Here is a 27,551-nt window from a genome sequence, read left to right as displayed (position 1 = left end):
GAATCATGAGGGTTTTAGCTTTCTTACATCGGATACCGACTTGGCCATTCATTCATTCATTTGCTGAATCAGCACTTAACTTTGAGCAGCCCTTGGGAATTCCCTGGCGGTCCAGTGGTTAGGACTTCATGCTTCCACTGCTGGGGGCCCAGGTTCAATCCCTGGTCGGGGAACTAAGATCCTGCAAGCCTTGAGGTACGGCAAAAAGCAAAACAAAACAAACAAAAAAACCTTTGAGCAGCTCTCAGCATGCAGCATATACAAAGGAGTAAAAGACCTTGTTTGTGCTCTGGCTCGGAAGACTAGCCCAGAGAGATCCAACTGAAACACAGTGTGGCAGGAACTGTGAGAGAAATGGAGGAGGGCACATGTGCCAGGGCTTGCCTGGGGGAGTAGCCCTCCCATACCAGCTGGGTTTGCAGTTACTTCCTGGGGGTTCCTGATGACATATCTGCTTTGTGTTCATGTTTCAGCAACCACCGTGGGGCTGAATGTGACAAAGCAAGAAGATGGCCAAGATTAGCACCCAATACTCCCACCCTTCCAGGGCTCACCACCTCGCAGTAAGGACCACGGACAGAGATCTCGATCGCATTGAGAACGGCCTCAGCAGGTAGGATGGGCTTTTAACTTCATGCCTGGAACAGGTTATTTCCATAGCTGATCTAGACCTGGGGGAAAGACTGCCTTTGCCTGTGGGCAAGCACAGGTTGGAGGGCGGGGTCTGTTCACAGCACTCCTTCTAACTTCATTTTCCATGTCCCTTACTCCTCACAACCTACACTGAAGTAGTTTTTATTCTCATTTTAGAGATGTGGGAGAATGAGGCTCCAAAAGTTACATAACTTTTGTAACGTTTTTTCTAGAAGGCAAGAAAATGAAGATTCATATGCAGCAGATTAAATTCTACTGTAAAAATGTCCCCAAACTGCCACACTTTCCCTTGTATACATCAAACATGTATTGGGCTCTGTCTGTGCACCAGCCACTGCCCTGGGCACTGGGGTGGAGTACAGATCAGGTGCACTGTCCCTCACTTCCAGGAGAAGGCCAGCACTCAGCCGTGCTCATGTACCTGGGGGGAGTGGGCCATGCTTTGCCAGCAAAGCCATCGTCCCCATCAGTGACATCCCGACACAGGCAGCCACATGGAGACCTGGGGCCTTGAGTTCTACTTCTAGCCCTGTTCCTAACTTACTAGTAGACCTGGGAAAACTCACTAACTCCTCCATGCCTCAGTTTCTTCAACTGCAAAATGGAGCAGCATTGGGAAATGGGAAATGGGAGAGTATCTATTTGGTGCAAATGGACTTACATTTTTATGTTTCTTAAATTCTCAGTGAGTTGATTGAGTTGAACAAGAAGAGGCTTTATTTCCAATATTTATGTTATTTTTGTCTCACATATATAACACTTAAAAGCTCCCGCCCATGAAAACTGCATATTATCTAATGGCCACAAGTGCAATGACAGTCCCTCAATCCTAGCATCCCTGGCACTAGGCCCTCCTCCGTCGTTTCTCCTCACTAACTTATATATGTCACTTCCTCTCTCAGATGCACATTTGGTTTTTTCTACGTCTAGATGCTTTGTCCCAGCTCCTTAGCAACTCTGCTAATAAGTGATAGACAGCAATTTCCCTATCTTTGCAAACTTACGTAGTCTTTGGACCTCCACCTTCTGGGATTCAGGCAAAGGGAGGAAATCTCAAAGCATGGCAACAGATATTCCTTCCAACTCTTTTAAGTTGGTGCTCGGACCCAGGAAATTTGATAGACTCAGGGGCATCAGAATTTCTCACCCTACTCAAATTTCTCCCTCCTAACTGGCCGACTGTCAATACTTGTGTTCCACAACTGAGGACTCCTTCCTTTAGGTTAAGGCATTGCCCTTATTTAAAAGGAAGAGGAACACTGTTAGGACAGTTATCTGCTATTAAGACTTTGGCGTGCGTTAATAGTTTCTTTCCCACATCTGAGCTAATAAAACCCCCTGAAGAGGGGCTTCGAAGAGGATTGCGGTAGAGGGGAGAAGAGTCCCAAGCATGGGGCACAGCAGGAAGTCAGGCCCCCTGGGCAGCATCAGGCTCCTGGGATCTTGGGCCCAATGGGAGAAGGAAGAAGCTGTTAGGATCTAGAAGAATTTGAAGCAAATGGAACTTTTCCCCATTGCTCCCTTTTGCCTCGAGTGGGACAAAACCAGAGCATCTCGTGGAGCTTCCAGACTCCCTAGAGGCTCAGTCTGGCTCCTCCCAGTGAGACAGTCAGGAGAAGGCAGGCCTGGCGAGTGGGCTGGGGCTCCTGCCCAGAATGCCTGCTTGACCCGACACCACCATGAGCCAGCTCTGCCCGACTTGTCCTGGCTCTGCCTCAGCCGGTGGCCGACAAGCTCCGTCTGGCTTGCGGGCTGTTCAAGAGCCTCTGGCTTCCGAGAGCCTTGCTGTGGGCTCACACTGGGTCCATGCACACTCCGGGGATAGGTTGTCCACACAGCCAGCGCTCTGAAGTGATGCTCTTGGACAGTGCTCTGCCATCTCACGGGTGAGCAAATGCCCTCCTCTCCCCAACCCCCATCCCCAGGCCAGCGTGGTGACCAACAGCACAGGCTCGGGGTCAGACTGCCAGGTTTGAAAAGTGGCTCTGAAAAGCCGCTCAACAGCTCCAAACCTCAGTTTCCTCATCTGCAAAATGGACTAGTACTGACCTCAGGGCAGGAATGAGGGTAAAACAGGGTAAAGCTTGGGGCACAGCCCCTGCCACGCAGTGAGCGCTTAATCGGTGCTCACTGCTGGTCTTGGAGATGCTGTCCCTCCTATGGGCCTTCTCTGGCGTCCCAGCTGAAGCCTTCTTCACCTCCTCTGACCTCAGATGGCCCCAGCTGTCCCGACACCTGGAACGGGCCATTTCCTGCCTGTGCCCACATCAGGCTGTCTCAGCCTGACCACTAGCCAAGTCTCAGTGAGCTCCACTTGGGGCTGTGCCCAGCTACATATGTGGTAAAAGCTTGTTGACAGATTAGTACAGAATCCCGTGGAAACACTTGAGAGGTTTCAAAAGGAGAGAGAGGAAAAATGCTTCCTTCATGAGAAGCATTATCTCATGGAGGCAGGAGTGGGTTAACAGACAGAAGTTTCCAGAATGGCTCCTTAGCATCACCAAAGATTGAGAATAGGAGTTCAGGCTGGGGGGAGCAGCCTTGGGCCGGAAGGCTGGGTCCAGAGACCTCCCCTGCTTCCCAGAGCAGCCCAACATCTGTCGATTCACTGACTAGTTTTCCCTGTAAGATTGATTTGAGCAAAGGACTCTGGCACATTCACATAAAATTTTTAAAGTTGCAAATCACTATTTGCAGGGAGGAAATGGTGTTTGAACAAATCATAGATCTTTGCCTTGAAATTCCAATCCTTTCAGAAAACTTTTGGGAGAAATAATTATGAATGTGTGTCCTTAAATATTAATCACTCTTTATCCTCAGTGATATCACACAGCTGTGCTGGGAACATATGCATTGGTGCGGTCCTTTGCTGAGTGCCCCACAAAGCGGGGAGTATCTTTTCCCTGACCCCTGAGACATCCCGTCTCCCAGGTCTTTCACCAAATTAGGAGACCCAGGTTTCTGTTTCTCTTTTTAAATCATTGGGCCCATTTTCCTAGTGAAGAGTCATAAGGAAGGATGAAAATATTTCCTTTGAATAAAAAAATTAAGTTTACACCTTGAAAAGACCAGAAATAAAAATGTCTTGAATTTTGCTTTTTCTGTTTAGATCTGTTTGGTTGACTCAGTTATTTGAGAGCTGTCTGGCATATTTTTGCAGATAATGCAATAGAGAAAGACTTCAGAGTCTGCCACAGAGAATTGCAGCTAGGACCGAGGGCACCCCAAACCCCAAATTAATCTCCTAGTGTAGCTATTTTAGGTGAGCTTTTGGGCATAAGGGGTTATGTCCTACAGAGAAGGAGACTTCTTCATGCTTTACCCTGAACAGAGCCCAAAGCAATTACCACAAAAGAAAACCATTTTCAACCTGCTTCCCCAGGATCCAAGACAAAAATGCAGTGACTTCAGTTCCCTGGTCACATGTGGCCAGGGCAGTACCTGCCCATCCCTCTAGTTCCTCAGGGCTTGAGAGCAGGAAAAGTAAAATAAGGTATCATTTTCTCCACCCTTGTTCCAAAAGGCCACTTCTCTTTCCTCTTATGTCCCCAAAGTCACTGGAAGAAGACACCAGATCCACAGAGCACAAAGTTAATCACCAGTTCCTGTTCTGATGAGAACCTCTGCTCCCTCCCAGTGACGAAAAAGCTTCACCTTGTGGACATTAATTCCTCTGTATAAATAAACTCAGAAGATGAGCTTTACAGGTTGAAAATGACCTTGTCTTTCAAAACAATCACTTCATTTTGTTTCACCAGTTGCCCTTGATCTTGCTAGTTACTAACTTCACAGGGCTTCTTCCTGCAAAGGCACCATCACCACAGAGAACCGGAGTCTGCGGGTAGAAGGCAACTTCAGGTTGTCCTGGCCTGATCTGCTTGTTTTACAGAGACCGAAGCCTGTTGAGTCCTGAGCCAGCTCCCGGCGGGACAGTACCTGGCCCGCACTCTCTCCTGCCTCTGTATTACCCTGGGAGGTTCTGGATCCCTGATCTTGCACTGATTGCCAGAAGTTTCTCCCTTTTGGCAGTACCTGTGTGTCTTTGGGGACACAAAATATCACCTCAGACATTTGGTTCCTCTCCTCCTAGCCAATCTCCCCTTCCATCTACCTCGTAAAATCAGTTTCTCTGAGGAATAACTGATTGGGTTTGCTATTTAAATACCCCCAGGCATTTAATGAGGGTAGAGACTATGGAGCTAGAAGAAAGACAGCAGGGTAGAACTCTGGGCATCAAGAAGCAAGTGGGGAGATGCATCAAGAAGAAAAGGCCCCTTGGGTCCCTTGAACTTACATCGTATAAGACCCTTCCTATTCTTCACAGCTAAATGTGCCTTTCTGGACTTGGGTGTTTGACCAATACTTAAATCAGTATGGAATCAATTTTTCCTTTGTTTTCGAAGACCAGGAAAATTAAACTCAGGGAGGGTAAGTGACCAGCCCACAGTGCACTTAGTTAATAGGTGCTGGGGTAGGGATTCGAACCCAGGCCTCCGGGCTCCCCACTACGCCACCTCCCCTTCACGTAGGTGTCAAAGGTCCAGGCCACTCGCAGTAGCTCTCACTGCTGCCAGCTGCAGGCCTGCTTTGAAATCTGGGGTGAGTTCTGCCCTACTCACCCACCCACAAGCCCTGATGTCATGGGCATTGAGTCCTTTGCTGCTGATGCAAATAAATCTGGTCTCAGGATGTGTCCCCCCACCCCCCCGCAATGAACAGAATCCAGACTAGGCAGAAATGCTGGGCCGCCTGCTCGGTGCCTAGAGCTCCCTGAGGAGGGAGCTGCTGGTGGGGACAGAACACCTCGTCCTGGGGTTGCCTCTAGATCTTCCGGGCACACATTCTGTGGCAGAGCTAGAGCCCAGCTGTTAGTTGCTGCCCGCACCCCAGCTCCCCACCCCCAAGCATGCCAGCTACTAGGATCCAGGCACTGGAGAGATGGACTCACTTGTCCCCCTGCCGCCTCCTCCTCCTGTAACTGACCCGGTGCCTTGCAACATGCATTCCCACCTTTGTAGTACGCAGAGTATTAGAAGCGCAAGGGTATTGTCGCTTCCTAACTGCAGCAGGGCCTCTGGTAGGGTCTCTCATATGTATAAGGATGAGGTGTGAGTGGTCTCTTACGAGTACAGAGAATTCAATTAGGCGGTTTGGAAATAAAAAAGCCATGCCCACAGTAGTGCAGCCAGGGGAATCAGAGCCATGTCTCTAGTGGCATGCCACAGGGCTCAGCTCTCAGCCATGTCCTATTCAACTTTTGCTTTAATCAGTGCCATATATGAAAATACAGAAGGCAGATTCATGGAGTAGGTGAGAGCAGGCTTTGAAATGAGATGGAATGGCATACAAATCTCAGCTTTGCCGCTTGGCTGTGTGACCTTGGGGAAGTTACTTAACCTCTCTGAACCTCACTTTCCTCTCATACAGTTTTTATGTGGATTAAGTGATAAAATGTATGTGGCTGACATACAGCAAGCAGTCAATAAATGGCATATACTTTGGGTATCACATCTGTGAATGAGACGGGGTTGGGAGGACCCTGCATACCAAGGGTGCCAAAACATCAAGTGACTCAGATAAATGGGAGAGTCCAATACTTATTTCCAACAAATCAATTGTCTATGCATAAGACAGGGCCTTCTGGCTTAGCAGCAGCACATGTTATAAGACATTGGGTTTTGCATGATAGTAGCTGGTGATGGGGAACCAAAAGCACGTCTTGGGCTCCAGTAACAGCAGGGTGGTTCTCAGTCTCTGTGCCCAGTCAGGCAAGAATACAGGAACCTGCTCACTGGAGAATGACCATGACAGGGAAGAGACTTGGACCTGATGAGGAAAGCCTGGGTGAGCTGATGCGTCTAGCCTGGGAAAACGAGGCAGCACAGGTGTGAGAGCTGTCCCTTTATGGAAGGCGGTCTTTTAGAAGATGAAGTTGCCTGACTCCATGTGGTTCCAGCAAAAAAAAAAAAAAAAGTGTATCCTCGATATGGGGAAGCTGAGGGAGAGAAGAACCTGCTGGCAATCAGGGCTGTGCAGAGAAGACCTGGGGGAGCCATGGAATGGTAGTGAGCTCCCCATGCTGGAGACGGCAGGGAGGTTGCAGAAAGGAAGAGACAGCAGCTCGGCGGCTGAGATACGGGATTCTGACTTCGAATCGCTCACTGGGGAGAGATAAAGCCTTTACCCAGACATTAATTCTTGCTTGCCTCTTCAACCGTGTTGCCACCTTGTTAAGAAGGCCGATTGGGCTGGAATAGGTCACGTGATCGAATTAATTTGTCTTGCCTGGGCTCTTCAAGACTCTTAGAATGAAGTGCAAATCCCTGGAGGCCAATGCCTGGATGGCTTTTAATCAGGTTGATCAAACTTCAGCCCTAGGAAGTTTTAAAAGAAAGGGAAAGAAAGGAAAATTACGCCCCAGCAGAGAGGTCTTATTCCAGGAAATTCAACAAACACGAGGCTCTGCTGATGCTCAGACTGAGCTGTGGACACCTGTCCTGTGGGTGCTGTTGCTTTTCGCCCTGAACTGCACAGGTGGGGTCCCCGCCCCCCTTCCCTCTGCATTACAGGGGACACAGGTTAGGGCTTGGCAAAAGGGCACAGCAGAAATGGATTTCCATTTGAAAGCACTACACAAATGCACGTGGAGGGCTAGGCCAATTCCTTACAATATTGCCGGACCTTCCTCTTAACCAGTGGGCTCCTGCAGTACCTACACACTATGACAGAGGGCAAGGGAAGACCTCTTGAAGGAGGTGGCACTTGATCTGACTTTAGGAGATAGGATTTCAGTATGCAGAGATGTGTGTGAACCAAAATCCTTGTTCTGGAATCCTTGCATGGAAACAGTTGCTCTGGCTCCAGATGTAGGCCCGGGACCTCCCCCGCCACCGCCCCCAGTGCTCTAATAAGGACCATTTGCTGCTGACTTGCCCTTTTCACCTGGGCTATGGGCAGTAGCCTCCTTGTCATAAAGGAAAGGCCACTTTCTCCTGAAAGCCAGGACCTGCTGGCTCCTGCTGGAGTAGGAACTGAAGTGGGGAGCTCTGGGCTGATGATCTGTGACAGCAGCTTTCCTCTTTAAGCAGGGCATCTGACCATCTCAGTCCTCAACGTGTCCAGGAGGTTGGAAATCAATGTCAAGGATGAGCTTGAAATCAATTTTGCTTGCTGCATATTTGATTTCCTAGGACCCACTTGCCATGTGAGGAGACACCGTCAGAACTGCAAGAAGGCATCGCCATGGAGACCAGAGGACTGGCTGAATCCAAGCGAAGCTCCTTCACCAGCCAGGGGCCTGCCAGGTAACCGACCGTTCTCAGCCCTCACCTTGGGAAAGGGCAGACGGAGGCAGAAAGAAGGTAGATAAGTCTCAGGAAGAAATGGTGGTTGAGGGTAGGGTTGCAGATTTGGAGAAGAAAGGGGCAGGAGAAGCGGAGTCAGAAATCTATCAGGGAGTCATTTCCTCTTGGGTCAGGTGTTCCGAGCTCAGAAAAGTCTAAGATAAACTGCCTTTATCTGAAATTGCTCTCATAAAAAGTGATGTTGAGGTACTTGCTCAATTCTGGAAGAATTCAGGAAAAAAAAGCCAACCAGAGAAGTTTCAGAAAAGAATTCAGAAGAAAGATCAGCCAGCTGTGGGAGACCGTTGGATGGATCACAGTGGCACACAGAGGGCAATCGTGGCTCTGTCGGAAATAGCCCCTGGCAGGTCCTCACTCGTATGGGTCTAGACTTCATAGCTTACGTCCTCGCAAAAGTATTTGAAAGATTAACTAGGCTCCGAGCTCTGTCTCCCTTCTGATGACATCTGTCCTCCGGCTTCAGTAGCAGTACCACCTGGAGGAAGTCATTTCACCTTTCACATCTCATCTAAAGATGCATCTAGTAACATGAGGGCTGCGGCAGAGCCCAGTGCTGCCTCACAACGGGCGCTCAACAAATGTTGGGCTCATTATTTCCTTCCACTGATTTTTTTTTTTTTTTTTTTTTACCAAAGCCAGAGTTTCATACAGTCATGTGTTCTACAGGTTTTGCTTAAGAGTATTGCAAAAAAATTAATTTATCTAGTTATTCTTCATGTTTTTCATTGTGGAGGATTATTTATTTCACTAGCCACTTATAGCTGGGCATTTAAGTGATTGCCAGTGTTTTTTGTCTTAACTAATAAAATGTCTCATTAATAAAAGGCCGGTTGATCGTAAGTTAGAGAACACCTTCAACTAGCTCAAATGAAAAGGGTAGGGCTGGGGCAGGGGCTGGTATAAGCTAAGATCCAGGCCACCTTGTGGAAACGGAGCCAGTGGGGCTCATAAGGGGCCATGGGGAAGCAGCTGCCTTCCCTCTCTCGTTTCTCTAGCAGCATTTCATGATCTGTGTGCTTTTTTCCTGCATCCCTCCTACGTTTCTGGCTTTCTCTGCTCACACCTCAGCAGTCACAGGCCGAAAACAGCCTTCACCATACGATCCCGAGTTGAAACACCCAACCCCATCTTGGAGTGGTTTTTAGTTCAGAGGCTTGAGTGACTCTCTGTGGGTCAGTCGTCCATCCCCGAGCCTGTTGGCTGAGGCTGGAGCTCTGGGGAGTATGACCTTGCTTCTCCCCCTCAGCAGAGGGAAGACGTGGGTGTGGGGAGTGTCAGAGCAGAGAGGTTAGGCTGGGCAGGCACCTTGCCATTCATCTGCAGCAGCCGCTGTAAGCATCTCTGTTCGTGGGATGTTCCTTACTTCAACTTATTCCCTTAGGCTATGGTCACAAGTGTGTGATGGGGATCAAGGTACGTGACAATTCATGACTCCATGCCAGGTTGCTCAGAACTGATTTGTTGGGGACAGTGGCATGCACAGTGGGTGCCAAGTCAGGAAAGCTGAACGCCAAGAAACAGTTGAGTCTGTCTTTCCGTTCCCCCCTGGCCAAGACGGGGAAGCAAGAGGCAGGGCTGAGGGAAGCTTTTTACAGAAAACTGAAGCTAAGATGAGCTCTGGGCGTGTGGACTGCCTGGTCTCAGGTGCTTGAGGCCCGGGTGGCGTCCGCTCCAGTAGAGAGGTCAGGGCATGTTGCAAAGGAACTTCTGCACAGGGCTGGGGAGAAAATAAGAGTTTGTATGAAAAGCAACTCATAGGACAAGGGTTGGGGAAAGAACCTAGGTTGTATCTGGGTGCTTGTTCCTTTATACCTTGCTCTGAATTTTATCACTATTTGGAAATTGTATTTTTTACTGTTCCTATGCTTACCAGTCATAACAAAGAGCTCTACATGGGGCAGGAGGAAAGATGAGCAGAAAAGCTTGCTAATGGCCCATTGGCAGGATCATGCCTTTGATAGAGTCCAGGTGTTATAGGGATAAAGCCATAATGAAGAAACGTCCCTTATGGCGGAAGCTCCGTCCCAGGTGGCAGAGGCGGAGGGAAGAAAAGGCTCTGGCGAGTGAGGGGCAGGGGGTGGCGTGCAAACCTGAGCCCGGCCCTGGGACCCACATCCTGCCGGCATCCCTACCCCTGCCCCAGCCCTCTGGGAGGGGGCTTCCGTCTCCTTCCGCTCCGCCCTCGCTGCGGGTCTGTGCCCTTCCAGGTTATCACGCCTCATCATCTCGCTGCGCGTATGGGCCACCAGGCACTTACGCCACGAGGACCAGAGGCCTGACTCTTTCCTGGAGCGTTTCCGCGGAGCCGAGCTCAAGGAGGTGTCCAGCCGCGAAGGCCGTGCCCAGTCCAACGCGGGCAGCCAGGGGCCGCCAGGCAGAGGGAGAAGGTGAGGGAGGCGGGGCTGCCTGCCCCAGACGGGGAGGGAAGCACCTGCTACTCCTTCCGTGCAGAGTGGATCCCCGCCCCCCCTCAACGGGTGGCCGGGAGCACCAGTCCCTCAGCTGTTCCCTGAAGAAGGGGTCTGTGCTGGGGGAACACTGCATGCTCTAGGGGTCTCCGCACGAGCCCAAGAAGCCCTGCGGGAGCGGAAACCCTTTAACCAGAGGCCCCAGCCTCGTGGGCGGCTGACCCTGTCCTCCGCGGAGCTCCCGCTAGCGCCCCCTGGAGTTGGTGCTCTCAGAATCGCACCCGGGACGTTAGCCTCACCAATCTCTCCGCCAAAGGACCCTCAGCCTACTCACCTTGCACTGTGACCCACCTTGCTAAAAAACTGGGGCTCTTGTACCACGAACCTCAGGGAGTACCTAGACGGTACCCACAATTTTATGGATGGGTATACGTACATTCTTCTGGGGAAAAGGTCCAAAGGTTGGTTAGAACTTTCAAGGGGAACCGTCCTCGCCCCGGGTTGGTTTAAGAGCCATGGGGAGCACAGTGGGTGGGAGTAGGGTGGGGAATGGGGAGAGTGTTTGTTTTTTGGTAGAAGGTTCTGCAGAACAAGGGCTCTGAGCACCGTGCACGGCCCCCTGCCGCCGGGGAGCTTGTGGCTGGCGCTGTCTGGTGCCTGCAAGTAGAGAAATCTGCAGGGGCTGGACTGACACCCCCGAATCCCCCTGCCCCCCCGCACAGAGCTGCTGCCTCCCCTCCCCCTCTTCTCGTGTTCTTGAGAAGTCACCCCAGCCTCTGGGCGGGGAGATCACTGGGCGACCGTGGCTTGAATCCACTGTCGTTGAACAGCAGAGGGTCTCTTTAGGACCCTTGGGGCAGTTGAGGGAGAAGAGGTAACACGTTCCGGGGAAGCAGACCTCCTCTCAGCCTCACAAACAGGAGGACACTTGCTCAGAACCTGCTTTAAGGAAAAAAGGGGCTTGAAAAAGATCTTTTAGCTGAACTCTCTAGGTTATGCCAGGGTTTAGAAGACGTAAAGTGTGAAAAAAGAAGCATGATTGTTGCAAAACAGACAGTCCCTATATAATTTGCTAGAGGAAATGCTGTTTTGTTTTGTTTTCTTTTTAAATTTATTTATTTATTTTGGCTGTGTTGGGTCTTCGTTTCTATGCGAGGGCTTTCTCCAGTTGCGGCGAGCGGGGGCCACTCTTCATCGCGATGCGCGGGCCTCTCACTGTCGCGGCCCCTCTTGTTGCGGAGCACAGGCTCCAGATGCGCAGGCTCAGTAGTTGTGGCTCACGGGCCTAGTTGCTCCGCGGCATGTGGGATCTTCCCAGACCAGGGCTCGAACCCGTGTCCCCTGCATTGGCAGGCAGACTCTCAACCACTGTGCCACCAGGGAAGCCCAATGCTGTCTGTTTTTGAGTCAAGGGAACAGAAGGGCTCGGTTGCGGGCCCCTCGAAAGGGCAAAGAGAGCCCCTGGGGAGTAAAGGCCATGAAGCCTCAGGGGAAACAGATGAATCTTTCTGGAGCTTCGATTTTATTTCCAGATTTGGGGTGGGGGTTATGTTTATTATAGGTTATGCAGTGCATTGCAAAATGTACAAGATGTACAAGCGTATTTAAGATAAAATATGAGAGTTCAAAGAAATGTCTTGCCAGAGACATTAGGAGACCTACATTAGTCTTCTCTGCTGGGGAAAGGTGTGAGAATCTCTGGCTGAGAGGCGGAGGCCCAGTGGAGCAGCGTTCTCAGGCTTCCATTTCCCATGAGCTTGGACTATAAACCCTCGGGCTCCCTGGGCTGTGGGAAGGGGACCGTGGATGGCCTGGGTGCTGGCTGGATGTGTGCAGGGCCATCCCAGGTTCCCAGGGCCGGGCATCCCAGGCTGTGAGGGAGCACCAGGACCACGAGGCCCACATGCTGTTCGCTGCTGAGCCAGAAAGACAGGAGGGATGGCAGCTAAGGAAGAAGGGAGGGTGGAGAAGGAGGAGGAGGAGGAAAGAGTGGGGGAGGAAAGGAGGTTTGCTAGCAAGCCAGCCAGGCTGGTTCAGTTCCTTTTAGGCAAGCAAAGACTTCCTTGGCTTAATTGATCAAACTTTTTCTCCACAACTTTAGACTCATGGAGATGAACATTGGACTCTGCCCATTTCCCTATGTGACCAGATTAATGGAGGGTTCACCCCATCAGAACCAGGCCCCAACTATGCCACCAATGCCTGGTCACTTGCTGGAAGGTTCAGAGTGGGCAGGTGAATGCAAAGGTGCAGAATGGGAGCAGATCAATCAGGGAGGCTTCCTGGGGGAAGAAGACTTTGAATTTTGAATTTTCAAGGCCAAGTCCCATCAGCAAAGCAAAGTTTATGCAGAGATGGGTCTTAGTTCTCCTGTAGGTTTGGCCCGATGAGATTATGGCAGATTATGGTGCAGCTCACGGGCAGCTGCACCCCAGAGAGCTAAACTTTCCTCCATAATCTCACAGTTTTGATTCCCCAGGGGATTTTTAGATGATCCGAACCAATCCTGAAACAAGCAGTTAGAGCCACATCCTGGATGGGGAGAGGGAGGCTTGGGAGGGATGAGCAGAAGTACCAAAAAGGCATTTGGCTGGATGTTCAACATCATAGAACAGGTGCCCGGAGAGTCAGGCTGGAGTGTCACCAGCGCCTGGCTCTGGGCCCCGGGGTCCCCTGTCCTGTGAATGGTCTGCAGTCACCACAGACAGGCAAGCTGCGCTCTAGCCCTGTGAGGCCAGGCTGGCTTTCTAAAACCAGCTGTCAAAGACGCGAACTGGCAGGTGAGCCCAGGGAGATCACGCCTTTTCCTAAAGAACACCACCAAGTACTGCCCAATCCAGCTTTCAATAAACGTGCTGGGTTGTGAAACCAGCACCCACCTTCTACCAGATTCCCACATAGATCCGGGGTGGCGGGCCCTGAAGTTCCAAGATGAACGTGGGGCAGGGGAAGGGGGAGGATGGGCTGAAACCTGGGGCAGCTCTGCCCAGAGTCCATTTTTTGCCCTGAGAACTGGAAGCGGCCCCTGTGATGGGGTTTCCGAGGGAAGGGCCCCGTGACAGCCACGTCTCTGCAGAGGGGGCAGCAAGTTGCTGCTGCTGCTAACTGTGTCCATTCTGGTCCAAGGAGCTTGGCCTGTTCACCCAGGAGCACCCGAGGGCAGGCGCCACGCCGGGTGGTCTCTGTGCCCCCCCATAGCGCCTGGCCCACTGCCTGGCACATGCTAAAACTGGAGGACATTGAGAGGAATTGAGACTAGGATGTTGGATGGGATTCAAAGAGTTAATCCTCACTTATTCAGAAGCCTCAGTTTACCCAAGTGTTCATCCTCTCCCCTTCACCAACACTAACTAGTCACAAAAAAATGTCTGTCCCTGACAATAACAATTCCCTCTGTTCAAGCTGTGTGGAAAGGCCCGTGAGACAGGGGATGGGAGTCCCAGAATAACTGCCTGGGGGCAAGGGGTCCCTAGCAATTGGACTTGAGTTCAGATTCCCATGCTGTGCTCTCTTTACCTCCCCGCAGTGACTGGCCCCTGGCCAGAAGCAACACCAATGCCTGCAACAACTCAGAGAAAGAGTGAGTACCTCTGCTCCCTCCTGCTCCCTGCGGCCAACCGCCTCCCTGTAGACACCCCAGCTTTGTACTGCTACTTCCCCCAAACCCCACCAGACCATTCTAGAATCCTGCTCCTTCCATTGGAAACCCATCCCCATGGACAAATGGGGAGAGGGACCTGGTCTGTGTGACTTCTTTGGGCAGGTCATTTTATCTCTGTGTCTCTCATTGTTCTTATCTAGAAAGCGAAGGGGTTGGATTGGTAAACATTTTCAGTGCTAACACCTCTGTTGCTATGTATCTGAAGATGCAAAGCTGGAGTCCCTTTACAGAGCAGTGGATAATCTCCTTCATGATGGGAATGCACTTTCCATTCTACATCCTCAAGCTCCTGTGTGCCAGTGAAGTGCCCTTGTCTTAAGGCCAATTCAGGCCAATGTGGAGGGCATGATCAGGACAGTGGAAAGAGGAAATTTAAATAGTTCCGGAGATTAGCCTCTTGAAACCGTGACCCACTGTAATTCCTTCCTACCACCCGATGCTGAGCTGGCAGAGCAGTTTGATGTGTGATTCTGGCAACATCACCCAAGAGCCCAAGCAGACAGTGTGCGTATGTGTGTGACCATATTTGTGTGTGAACACGTGTGCGTGTGTGCCCCGTTCTCCAGCCTTCCTTTTTGGAACACCGTGGGGGTAGGTAGCGGAGGGGGGTCTCAGTTGGAGCTTAGGGGAAAACCATCAATATCAGCCAAGAAATTCCAATTGACTGAGAACTGTGCCGAGGCTTTTTCTTGTTATTTCCCTTTGTTCTTCTGATAGAACTTCTTTCCATTTCCCTCCGTGAACCTTAGTTGCATTTTGGGGCTTTTTTGTTTATTTTTTAAATGTATTTTTTTAATTGAAGTGAGTTTACAATGTTGTGTTAATTTCTGGAATACAGCAAAGTGAGTCAATTACACATACATATATTCTTTTTCAGATTCTTTTCCATTATGGTTTATCACAGGATATTGAATATAGTTCCCTGTGCTATACAGTAGGACCTTGTTGTTTATCCATCCTATATATAATAGTTTGCATCTGCTAATCCCAAACTCCCAGTTGATCCCTCCCCCATCTTCTCCCCCTTAGTTGCATTTTGTTTACATAAATTGGGACATCAAATCCAGAGACCCAAATGCCAACAGTCAAGAAAAATGAAATGATTTAATCTGCAAAATGACAGCTACTGTGATATGTGTTTGTTGCCCTTGGAAACCTGGTGTTGAGTCCCACAGTCAGACAAAGGCTCAGGGCACCAGAAACCATGGGTAGAGGTCTTGTGGGTGGGTCTCCAGGCTTCTCCATCCTGGGGCTGGGATGTGGGCAAGGATGGTGTGGATACCGTCAGCTACATCAGGCTCTTATAAATCTTTTCAGATGGGCTCGTATCGTGGGTCCACACTGCAGCCAAGGACCGAGGGACAAAATTGGGGGCTGCCCCCAAATGGAGCCACCTGGGTACAAAGATACAGAAGTAATTCTTATGGACACCTTCCCCCATTCTTCCACCACATTTCTAGCATTTTCACTTAGTCCCATGGGTTCTGAAAATTTCTTTCTCCCGCTCAATCTGTTCTCAGCCAAAACCAGCCTCGTTTTGTAGCTCTGTGTAGGTCCCCTGGGGCAGTGCTGGGTGGATTCCGGGACACAGCTGGATGGCACGGGGTCTTCCCTAGGCCCTCAGCAGGTTGGTAGCCAGAGGAAAGTCCAAGGCTTGTAACTTGGGGCCACAAATCCTGAACAAGGGTGGCAGAGCCTGGTGTAATTAAACTCCCAGCAGGGCTAAGTGTGCCCGATAAGCTTGTGGGCAGCGCCCTCTGCTGGTGTCTTGACATTAAGACTTCAGCTGCAGAAAGACCAGTAGATTCAAGAGAACAGAGGATGGGTGAGTGTCCTTGCTCCTCTCATTTAAAGATTCTAACAACTTTTGTTCTTAAGTTTATTAATATGCTCATTGTCAAAAACTTATAAAACACAGAAAAGCACCCACGAGCATACACCCATAAAAAAGTACACTTTATGTTAGCAGTTGAACTCCATTATCAGAGACAACCCCTCTTCACATGTTGGCAAATATCCCTCCAAGTTTTCTCTAGGCATATATATTGAATAGATAGATACATACATACATAGATACACAGATACATAGACAGATGCAATATGTTTAATATATGTACTGGTTAAGAGCATTTGCATCCCAACTCAACCACCTAAGAGCTTTGTGACCTTGAGCAAGTTACCTGACCTCTCTGTGCATCACATTCCCGACTTGTGAAATAGGGATTATAATTGGCGTCTTACAGAGTTGTGTTAAGACTAACTGTTCTAATACGTGTGAAGTGCTTACAACAGTGCCTGGTACGTAGTAAATGATCAATCAATATTGACTACTGTGGGAAGCAGAGTAATTTCACTACCACAACCTCACCAAAAATGTTTCCATCCTAATCCCTGGAACCTGTGAGTAGATGATTTTACATGACAAAGAAGACTTTGCAAATGTGATTGAATTTAAGGACCTGCAGATGGAGAGATTATCCTGGATTATCCAGGTGGGCCCAATGTAATCACATGAGTTCTTAAAAGCAGAAGCGGGAGGTAGGAGAGTGAGTCAGAGATATGAGACGGAAGGAGGAGAGATTCGCAGTGTGAGTGGGACCGTCCTGTCATTGCTGGCTTTGAAGATGGAGGAAGCAGGGAGGGAGGCATGAGCCACGGATGCAGCAGGCTCCAAAAGCCAGGGATAGCCCTCCATCTACAGCCAGCAGGAAAACAGGGACCTTGGTCCTGAGCTTCAAGGAACTGAATTCTGCCTGCAATCCCAGTGAGCAGGAAGCAGATTCTCCCCAGAGCCTCCAAAAAGGAACACAGCCTGAGGGCACCTTGATTTTCATCCAGTCAGATTATACGACTTCCAATCTCCAGAACTGTAAGAGAATAAATTTGGGTTGTTCTAAGATACTACACTTGTGGTAATTTGTTATGGCAACAGTAGAAAACCAATAACACAGCTTTCGATCCCAGAGGTGGAGTGCTGCTGTAACAAATACCTAAAATGTGGAAGTGGCTTCGGAATTGACCCTAGGCAGGATCTAGAAGAATTTTAAGGAGCATTTTTTTTTAAAAAAGCCTAGATTGCTTTGAACAGGTTGTTAAAAGAAATATGAATGTTAAAGACTCTACCAGTAGCACAGGGAGATCAGCTCGATGCTTTGTGATGACCTAGAGGGGTGGAATAGGGAGGGTGGGAGGGAGGCTCAAGAGGGAGGGGATATGGGGTTATATGTATATATATAGTTGATTCACTTTGTTGTACAGCAGAAACTAACACAACATTGTAAAGCAATTATACTCCAATAAAGATATAAAAGAATGGGGAACAAACATCAGAAAAAAAACCTCTACCAGTGAGGGTTCAGAAGGAAAAATGGGGAGCATTACAGAGAAAAACCTAAGTTGCCTACATACTTAATACCTAAATGATTGAAACAGACTATTAGTAGAAATCTGGACTTCAGGGGTGCTGCTGGTGAGGGCTCATAAGGAAGTGAGGGGCAGGCTATTAGAACCTGAAGGAAAGGGGATTCTTGTTGTTCAGGGGCGAAAAGCTTAGCGGGATTATGTCCCACAGGTATGGGGGAAGCAGAATTCGTATGCAACGAGCTTGAATATTTAGCTGAGGACATTTCTAAGCAAAGGTATTGAGGGTGCAGCCTGGTTTATTCTTGCTGTTTATGGTAAAACTTAAAGAAATTGAGGGAAGAACTGATAAATGAAAAGGAAACAAGACTTGATGATTTGGGAAGTTCTCAGCCTGCTCAAATGGCAAAAGATGATAAGTTTTAAAAACTCACTGTCAGGAAAGCATGCCTTCAGGAAAAAGCTGAGGATGCAGCTGAACTTTTGCTGATAACTCAGAGATCAAAAGTTCTGAGTATTCAGTCACATAAAAAACCCTCTGAAGAGACCAAGGGTGTGAACCATGGCTCATCTCAACAGAAGCCAAAAATAGAGAAGAGATTTCTCAGAAAGCTTTGTGGATGAGCCTCAGTCTAGTGGAGTGGATCCCTCTGGTATACATGACCCATTAAGTTCTAGAAGATTTTATGGCAGCAGAAACGCTGCCAGCTTGGACCTGAAGGATAGAAACAGTACAAAATGAAGGAAAACTGTTAGACCTCTAAATTCTAGATGCAGAAAGCTGGCTGATAAAAAACTACTCAGCTACAAACAGGTGCTACCTTTCATGAAAAAGGAAGGATGACTGAGGGCGGAGCCATGAGCTATAGAGGTTTATTCTCAGGCCTTGAAACATACTGGCCGATGGCCCTGCTGGATTTCGAAATCACTTGGAACCACTGACTCCTTTTGTCCTCCCATCTTCTCCCTTGTTGAACTAGAATATCTACATCTGGTGTCCTATGCCTGCTCCTGCATTGTGTTTATGGAGATGATTCGTTTCTTTAGTTCCACAGGTAGGGAGGACTCGTGTCTCAAATGATTCACACCCAGAGTCCACACACACCTGATTCAGATGATGAGATTTGGGACTTCTGAACTGATGAGACTTAGATGATAATTTTGGACTCTGAGTTGATGCTCTAATGGGATGAGGCTGGGGGATCTTGGAATGGGGGTGAAGTCATTTTGCACATGGGATGCAAGGAAATCTTTGAGGGGCAGTGAAGACTGTAGTAGGTAGCCTGGAGGTGCCCATATGCTAATCCCCACATCCTGTGACTATGTTACCCTACACGGCAAAAGGGACTTTGCAGGTGTGATGAAGTTTAAGGACCTTGAGATGGGGAGATTATCCTGGCTTATCAAGGTGGACCCAGTCGAATCACATGCATCCTTAAAAGTGGAGAACCTTTTCCAGCTGCAGAGAGATGGCATCTTGAGAAGGACTCAACCCGCTGTTGCTGGCTTTGAAGATGGAGGAAGGGCGCCATGAACCAAGGATGCAGCAGCCCCTAAAAGCTGGGAATGTCCTCCGCTTTCAGCCAGCAAGAAATGAAGATATTGGTCCTATAATTGCAAAGAACTGAATTCTGCAAACAATCCAAGTGAGCAGGAAACAGATTCTTCCCTAGCGTCTTCAGAAAGTATTACAGCCCTGCCGACACCTTGACTTCGAAGAGATCCCAGACCTCTGACCTACAGATCTGCAAGATCATACATTTGGGCTGTTTTAAGCCACTAAGTCTGTGGTAATTTGTTCTGGCAGCAATAGAAAACTAGTACAGCTATTATTAGAAAATCTTTTGTAGTCTACTTTTTAACTTAGCAAAATCTGCAGAACATTTTCCCCTGTCACTGAATATTCTTCCACAACCTCGTTGTAAGTGGCCTCGTAGAATTCTGTGGTTGATGAAGGATTTCCTCCGTTGTGTGATTAGATTGTTTATGCTGTGGCTATTAGAAATGATGGTGGTGACGATTCTTCTGTATGCATGTTTGCACACATCTTTGATTATTTCCTGGGGAAGTGCTGTGTAAAGTGCATTGGTCCTTTTCAACGAGTGTTTAATTAGCAGACACTTATTTCTCAGCCCTTCCTTCCTCCAGGGGAAGGAACAGGGGAATCAGAAGGGCCTGCGGGTGATTCCGGGGGTGCCCTGAGGCAGGCAGGGTCTTTTACCCTCCACTTTTGTTTCCTCGGCTGTTCAGTGGGCAAAATGCATGCCTTGCAGGACTACTCTAACCGTTAATAGGTAACCCTTGTAACTGTGTCCAGCCCATAAAAGACATGCACTAACGAAGGGGAAGCAGAGTAAAGCTGTGTGTTGAGGAAACATCTGCCCTTACAGGCCCTTCCTGCTGATGCAGACAGGAGGGCGAGGCCCCACCTGCAACGCCACACCCAGCAAAGTCTGGAAGCGTCTGAGCGTGGCTGCATTTGCCTCAGACGACTTGAAGACTTGCTGCTGCACAGCGCACCTGTGCCTGCCTAAGGGTCTCGCTTCCTTTCTGTCCCCTGGCTTTCCCATCGAGGGCCAGGTTTTCATGTGACCCCAGAACAACGGAAAGGCTGCCTCCTTTCCTCAGAACAAAGAGCGTTCCATGTGATCCCCAAAACTCTGAGTGACTTCTCCACCCTAAAGGTGTGGATTTGGGTTTATTTCCCATTACCTCAAAAGTTTCCAGTCTCAAGCTGCTTGTGATTTTCTAGGGACTCACGGAAATAGGTCAGAAATTGTAGAATATTAGACTGAACCATTGTGTACATTTCAATGTATACAATGGATACTTCAGTGGAGGTGGTACCCTCACCCTTCAGGAATAATAATAATGATATTATTCATGAAATCAACAACCTCATTTCATCCCAGTGTGCTGGAAAGATTGGTTTCCTGCACCACGCCCTCTCCCCCGTGTCACTGTGGCCTACCCTCTCCCCGTGGTAATGACCTTGGTATATGAAAATTGCTAAATGTCACCCAGTGTCATCCAATGACAAGGCAAAAAAGGAGAAAGAAAAAAAGGAAGAGAAAAAGGAAAACCCAAAAAAGGAGGAGTAAGTACTGAGAGAAACTGCCCCCAAAGAGGGGGTTCCATGGTCACAGCAGGCCTGGTTCCACACCACCCGGCCCTGGCCCTGGGGAGGAGAGAGATGCCGTCAGGCCTTAGGGTCAGCCCTGGAGAGAGGGCTGCTTAGGGCTACAGAAAAGGAGTCGGTCTCAGGCAGGGATCAGGCCTACTGAGATCACGTGAGGGTCTCGTTCTGCAGGGAAAGTCGGGGAACCCAAAGGGGGGCTTGTAGGTAGGCAGGTTTGTCTGCAGCCTCAGGTGAGCAGTTCAGGGGTTCCCTGGGAGCTTGCTCCGGTGCCCTCCCCTTGGGCATTCTGTTTGCCCACAAGGTGGCCGTCCACACAGTGGAGTATGTGGAGCCCTTTTCCTGGACACTAGAAAACACTATATTCACAAACTTTAATCCAAACCCAGTGGCAATGAGTGTTGGGAACGTCCAAAGCCCTGTCAATCAGCAGCTGATCTTGGACTTGCTGAGTTGAGGTGAAAGCAGAAAGGCAACTCAGGGTCTCCTCCGGGGTGCGGGAGCAGCTCTGCAGGCCTAGGCGGGCATGGGGGGCAGATGGGGTGGGGGAGGAGACGCATGGGCCCAAAGAAAGATCTCTAGTACCGCCTATAAATTCCAATCCTCCGAAAATTCTGAAAATAAACACCGAAAGCACCCTAAGCTATTTCTTCCATTCAATGTTGGCTGATATAACCTCGATGATTCCCAAGTTGGTGGTTTTTGGTGGAGAGGCAGGAAATGTCTTTAGAACATCTGCACAATTGCAGTTAGTGAGGTGGAGAGAGCACATTCCCAAGGGAGAGCTCCGGGCTCCCAAGCTCCCAAGTTCAGTCCAGAGAGGCGCTGTCTCAGAACCACCCAGGGCAGTGATTAAATGCACATTTCCAGGCCCCAGTCCTGGAGGGGTCTGGCTGGGCCTGGGAGTCGGCATTTTCACAGAGCTCCCCGAGATGGTTCCAACAGCACCGTGCTCCCTTTTCCTCCTCGGCATCCTGAAGGGTATGGATGATACCCCAGGACATGGGAATGTCATCACTGTGGTTTTGTAGTCACCAGTGGCTTCCCGAGGTGCTGAGCTGGGAGAGAAGGCCTTTGGAGTCTGCCCTGCTCCCAGCCTGGGTGGGGGCACCCATACAGGGACACCCATGTGACCCCCTGGGACTGACAGCACCCTATCTGGGAAGCCATCTCTAGCTGCTGCCCACAGTTGCCCTGGGGTCTCTAAGCCTTTCCAAAGCTGTGGTCTTCTAACGCACCGTACTGCTTGTATGTCGGTGTTTCCAGAAAGAAGAAGGACACCATCGTGGTGGACCCCTCCAACAACATGTACTATCACTGGCTGACCGTCATCGCTGTGCCCATCTTCTACAACTGGTGTCTGCTCGTTTGCAGGTAGGGGCGTGGGCCGGGGCCTCAACACAGAGCTCTGAGTCCCTGGCAGCCACCATCCAGCTGCATGTGCCTCAGTTCCTCCTGGGTTCCCTGAAGCACTGGTGGAGGCCTGGCTTTGAGATCAAAACCATGGTCCTGGCACCTTGGAGCCTCCTTAGTGGGGTCGCAGGAGGAAGATGCAAGGGCGAGCTGTTGCTCTTCTGAGGGGAAGTGGGAGGGGCTGGGTCACTCCTGAGCTGACCTGCAGGACAGGGATGCAGGCACCCGGCGGCGTTCTCAGGCTGTCGGCTGTGGGCTTTGGGTTTTCTGAGCCGGTTGGGGTGCAGGGTGAGCTGCTGCTCTTGTGAGGGCAGCCGGGGCCTCGGGGTGCTCCCAAACTGCTAATTTGTGGGGGTAGATGTGGCTTGTTCTGTTGTTGATCTCCCAGAAGTTGTTATATCTTTGTTGGCATTTAAAGGCCCCAGAAAGGGCAAGTTCTCAGCCCCTTCATCTGAGGCCTGGATAAACTGCCTCCCAGCCGGGGGAGGGGAGCAGTCTTGTCGCTACTGCTGCGAGGCAACAGGGCCCACTCTTTGGGGTCAATCCCAGCTCTTCTTAGGAGCTCGGTGACCTTGAGACAGAAAAGCTTCTGAGAGCCTGGGTCCCCTCATCGGGGCTGGGATGCTGATGCCGGGGTGCAACCCTGTGGGCTGGGCTGTTAGCGGGATGAGCTGACCCCGGGTTTGTAGCACAGAGCTGCTGCCCGCCTTGGTCCCTCCCCCCTACACACCTGCCCCTTCTCACACTTGTTTAGGGCCTGTTTTGATGAGCTTCAGTCTGGGTACCTGATGCTTTGGCTGGTCCTGGACTACTCAGCCGACTTCCTCTATGGCTTCGATGTGCTGGTCCGAGCCCGGACAGGTGAGTGGGCCCAGGGCCGCAGACCCCACAGCGTGATTCGGGGGCCACCTGGGGGCCACAGGGCAGGTTCAGGGAGATCCAGAGTGGTAATAGCCCTTGGAGTTCCTCTTCTTAGACAGTCAGAGGAGCCAGGGCATGTTACCCCATGGCTTTTAGAGGAGGTGTAATATACTAAAAGTATATTCGTTTCAGAACTAAAATCTAAAACAGGGCCTAGGGGGAATATGACTTCCTTCAGATTAAGACAGGCTGGGACCTGGGACCCTCTACCAGAGTGCTTGCACTTGCCGCTAGACAAACGTCTCCTCTAGCAACAGGACACAAAGAATCTGTAAAGGACTAAAAATAACTACATGCATGTGCAGACCACCTAAGCCACACCTCCAGCCCAACCCACCAATCCACCCCCATATCCTTTAAGGGACAAGCTCGCCCCCGCCCTCAGGGAGCGAGCAAGGCCACCTGTTACTGTTTTCGCTCCCTTGTGCTGCAGCATGAGTCCCAATAGAGGCCTGAATTCCTCATCTGGACTCTTATCAATTTCTACTGATTAAAGAGTCCAAGGACCCCAGTCGGTAACAAGATCACCTCTAGTTGTGATTGGGGGCTAAAGCCCCACCCATGCCTCAGTCTCCAAGCTGTGCCTCCTTGGGTCTCCTTTTTCTGATTTGCACGAAGGCATCACATAAGCTGGTGGAGGCCCTGCTTGTCATTTCCAAGATTTTTAAACTAAAAACTGTGCCATGGTTGTGGATATAAAAACCAGTAGATCACAGCAAAACCTCAGGGTGGCTTCATGGTGTACAAAGCATTCCAAGCACGTCTTGTTTTCTCATGAGAACTGCTGCAGAAGACAAGAAGTGTGGGCATGATTATCTCCATCTTACTGCTTTAGAAACTGGGGCCCAGAGATGCTGAGTGGCCAGCCCAAAGGCCACAGTCACCACCCAGCAGGCCAGATGGGTGCCCCCCCACCCCGCTCCAGAATTAGTGCCCTGCATCATAACTTAGAAGATCTCAAGAACACAACTTGAGGCTTGCCTGGGTGACTTGGCCAGTCCTGGTGGCCTGCCACTCCATGGTTACATGAGCCTGTGGAGATGCAAGAGCCCCATGGGTGGCCGACTCGTTGTGGGGACTCCCTGCTTCAATCAGGCTTCAGTGGGACATGCAGCTCTCACCCAGACATCGACCCCACCCCTTTTTGTGTTGGTACTGTCCTTGGCAATCTAAGATTCAGCAGAAGGCTGGGAGAGAGAGGAGAACAGGTGGGCACAGACACCAAGAGGCCATGGATCATACTCCAGGAGAAAAAATCGTCAGAATTGAGACAAGATTATTAAGGAGGTGTTGAGGAGTCCCAAGGCACACGAGTGCAATGTAATGATCTAGGCACTCAATAAACACAAGTGTAACCAAACAAATAGGGGACGGGGAGCTGGGAAGCCAGGTGTCCCTAACATGTGACAACAAACTTGTTGTTTACTTTTCACAGAGGGGGCAATCCTACCTCTGTCTAGCCCTCGAAGTGTGGCCCTGGACCAGCAGCGTCACCTGAAAGTTGTTAGAGGTGCCCCAGACCTATGGGACCAAACTCTGGGGACAGGTCCAGCTCTGTGACTTACAGAGCCCTTGGTGTGGTGCTGTAGCTCACTCAAATCTAAAAAGCACTTGTTACATTAGTCTCTCTACTCTTGTGCATGTTTGAAAATGAAAGAAAGAAAGGAAGAAAGAGGGAGGGAGGGAAAGGAAGGGAGAGAGGGACGAAGGGAGACGGCAGGTCATGGCCTATTTGGTGGATTTCACCAGTAATAACACCTCACGACTCCCAAGGTCCAGCCCATCTCCAGACTAGGGTGGGTCCCAGGCTTCATGTGTTTTCAGAGCCCCCTGGGTGACAGTAATGTACAACCAGGAAGGAGAACCACTGTGCTCCTGGGCAAGGTTTTAAAAAGATAGGTTGCGAGACTTCCCTGGTGGCACAGTGGTTAAGAATCCGCCTGCCAATGCAGGGGACACGGGTTCGAGCCCTGGTCCGGGAAGATCCCACATGCCACAGAGCAACTAAGCCCGTGCACCGCAACAACTGACCTGTGCTCCAGAGCCTGTGAGCCAAAACTACTGAGCCTGTATGCTGCAACTACTGAAGTCTGCGCGCCTAGAGCCCGTGCTCCACAAGAAGAGAAGCCACCGCAATGAGAAGCCCGCGCACCGCAACAAAGACCCAATGCAGCCATAAATAAATAAATAAATAGAGTTTAAAAAAATAATAATAAATATAAATAAAAAATAAAAAGACGGGTCACGCCCCATCAGTGACTGGTAAAGTCAGTTTGCTAGGCCATGACCAGTGTTTTCAATTATTTTTTCATAAATTTATTTATTTTATTTATTTATTTTTGGCTGCGTTCAGTCTTCATTGCTACGCGCAGGCTTTGTCTAGTTGCATCGAGCGGGGGCTACTCTTCGTTGCGGTGCGTGGGCTTCTCATTGCGGTGGCTTCTCACGTTGCGGAGCATGGGCTCTAGGCGTGCAGGCTTCAGTAGTTGTGGCACCCGGGCTCAGTAGTTGTGCCTCACAGGCTCTAGGGCGCACGGGCTTAGTTGCTCTGCAGCATGTGGGATCTTTCCGGACCAGGGCTCGAACTCGTGTCCCTTGCATTGACAGGCAGATTCTTAACAACTGCACCACCAGGGAAACCCTCAAATTTTTTATTGTTAATATTTTCAAACATATACAAAACTGAGACAGTAGTATTATGAATCCCCACATACCCTTACCCAGCTCCAAATGTTATCAACATTTTGCTCATCTTTTTTCATTTATCCTCCCACTCCCTGTTCTTGGATGGAGTTTTTTAAGGCAAATCTCAGACAGTAACCATGTTAGCATGTAACCTTAACTAGGGGCCCATTTTTTAAGTATAACTTCCATTTATCTCTGAAAATTTAATAAGCATTCCTCACTACCATCAAATACCCAATCCACATTCAAATCTACCTAACTGATCTATGTTTTTAATTGAATAAAATAGATTAGATCGTTGAATAGAAAATACCAGAGTGCATTTCCTGTAGTAATGGTATGTGTGGTTTGTGGAAATTGTTCCTTTTATATATGTATAACCACGTTTTGTGTGGTCTTGAGGTGAGATACCTTTCTGCGGGCCATGGTCATAAAAAGGCCTCTTTGTTGCCCACATGATCTATCTTCTCCATCAGGCTTCCTGGAGCAAGGCTTGATGGTCACGGATGCCAACCGGCTGTGGAAGCACTACACAAAGACCTTGCACTTCAAGCTGGACATGTTATCCCTGGTCCCCACGGACCTGGCTTATTTTAAGCTGGGCATGAACTACCCAGAACTGAGGTTCAACCGCCTACTGAAGTTGACCCGGCTCTTCGAATTCTTTGACCGCACAGAGACGAGGACCAACTACCCCAACATGTTCAGGATTGGGAACTTGGTCTTGTACATCCTCATCATCATCCACTGGAATGCCTGCATCTACTTTGCCATTTCCAAGTTCATTGGTTTCGGGACCGACTCCTGGGTCTACCCAAACATCTCAAACCCAGAGTATGGGCGCCTCTCCAGGAAGTACATTTACAGTCTCTACTGGTCTACCTTGACCCTGACCACCATCGGCGAGACCCCACCCCCCATGAAAGATGAGGAGTATCTTTTGGTGGTCCTCGACTTCCTGGTGGGTGTCCTGATTTTTGCCACCATTGTGGGCAATGTGGGCTCCATGATCTCGCACATGAACTCTTCGCGGACTGAGTTCCAGGCCAAGAGCGACTCCATCAAGCAGTACATGCAATTCCGCAAAGTGACCAAGGACTTGGAGACACAGGTGATCCGGTGGTTTGACTACCTGTGGGCCAACAAGAAGACGGTGGATGAGAAGGAGGTGCTCAAGAGCCTCCCCGACAAGCTGAGGGCCGAGATCGCCATCAGTGTGCACCTGGACACTCTGAAGAAGGTCCACATCTTCCAGGACTGCGAGGTGGGGCTGCTGGTGGAGCTGGTGCTAAAGCTGCGGCCTGCGGTGTTCAGCCCCGGGGATTATATCTGCAAGAAGGGGGACATAGGGAGGGAGATGTACATCATCAAGGAGGGCAAGCTGGCTCTGGTGGCTGAGGATGGGATCACCCAGTTCGTGGTCCTCAGCGATGGGAGTTACTTTGGGGAGATCAGCATCTTGAACATCAAGGGGAGCAAGTCGGGGAACCGCAGGACGGCCAACATCAGAAGCATCGGTTACTCGGACCTGTTCTGCCTCTCCAAGGACGATCTGATGGAGGCTCTCACTGAATACCCTGAGGCCAAGAAGGCGCTGGAGGAGAAGGGGCGGCAGATCCTGATGAAGGACAACCTGATCGACGAGGAACTGGCCAAGGCCGGGGCGGACCCCCAGGACATCGAGGAGAAAGTGGAGCACCTGGAGTCCTCCCTGGACACCCTGCAGACCAGGTTTGCACGGCTCCTGGCTGAGTACAGCGCCACCCAGATGACAGTGAAACAGTGGCTCAGCCAACTGGAAAGCCAGGTAAAGATCGGCCTCCCGCCTGACGGGATGCTCCACAAACAGAGGCCAAACAACAGTGAAGATGCAGATGTCTGTCTCCCGCTTCCCAGAGCCAGCTGTCAGTGTGATGCTACACGGCGCGGGACTTGGCCAGGGTTGAATT

General features: G+C 50.0%; 1 protein-coding gene across 1 annotated transcript; it reads left to right on the top strand.

The window, feature by feature from the left end:
* The first annotated feature begins 475 nt into the window (after positions 1-475).
* Positions 476-27,551, top strand: CNGA3 (cyclic nucleotide gated channel subunit alpha 3). The gene is given in 8 exon segments (XM_082356203.1): positions 476-613; positions 7,845-7,958; positions 10,226-10,405; positions 13,953-14,006; positions 21,850-21,957; positions 22,751-22,857; positions 26,079-27,431; positions 27,434-27,551. Coding segments are annotated over 8 exon segments (2,055 nt in total). The 5' UTR covers positions 476-509; the 3' UTR covers positions 27,469-27,551.

This window comes from Balaenoptera borealis (genome assembly GCF_965194805.1).
Source record: "Balaenoptera borealis genome assembly, chromosome: 15".
Lineage (NCBI taxonomy): Eukaryota > Metazoa > Chordata > Mammalia > Artiodactyla > Balaenopteridae > Balaenoptera > Balaenoptera borealis.
The sequence above is the reverse complement of the archived record's forward strand: the minus strand, read 5'-3'. Positions and strand labels throughout refer to the sequence as shown.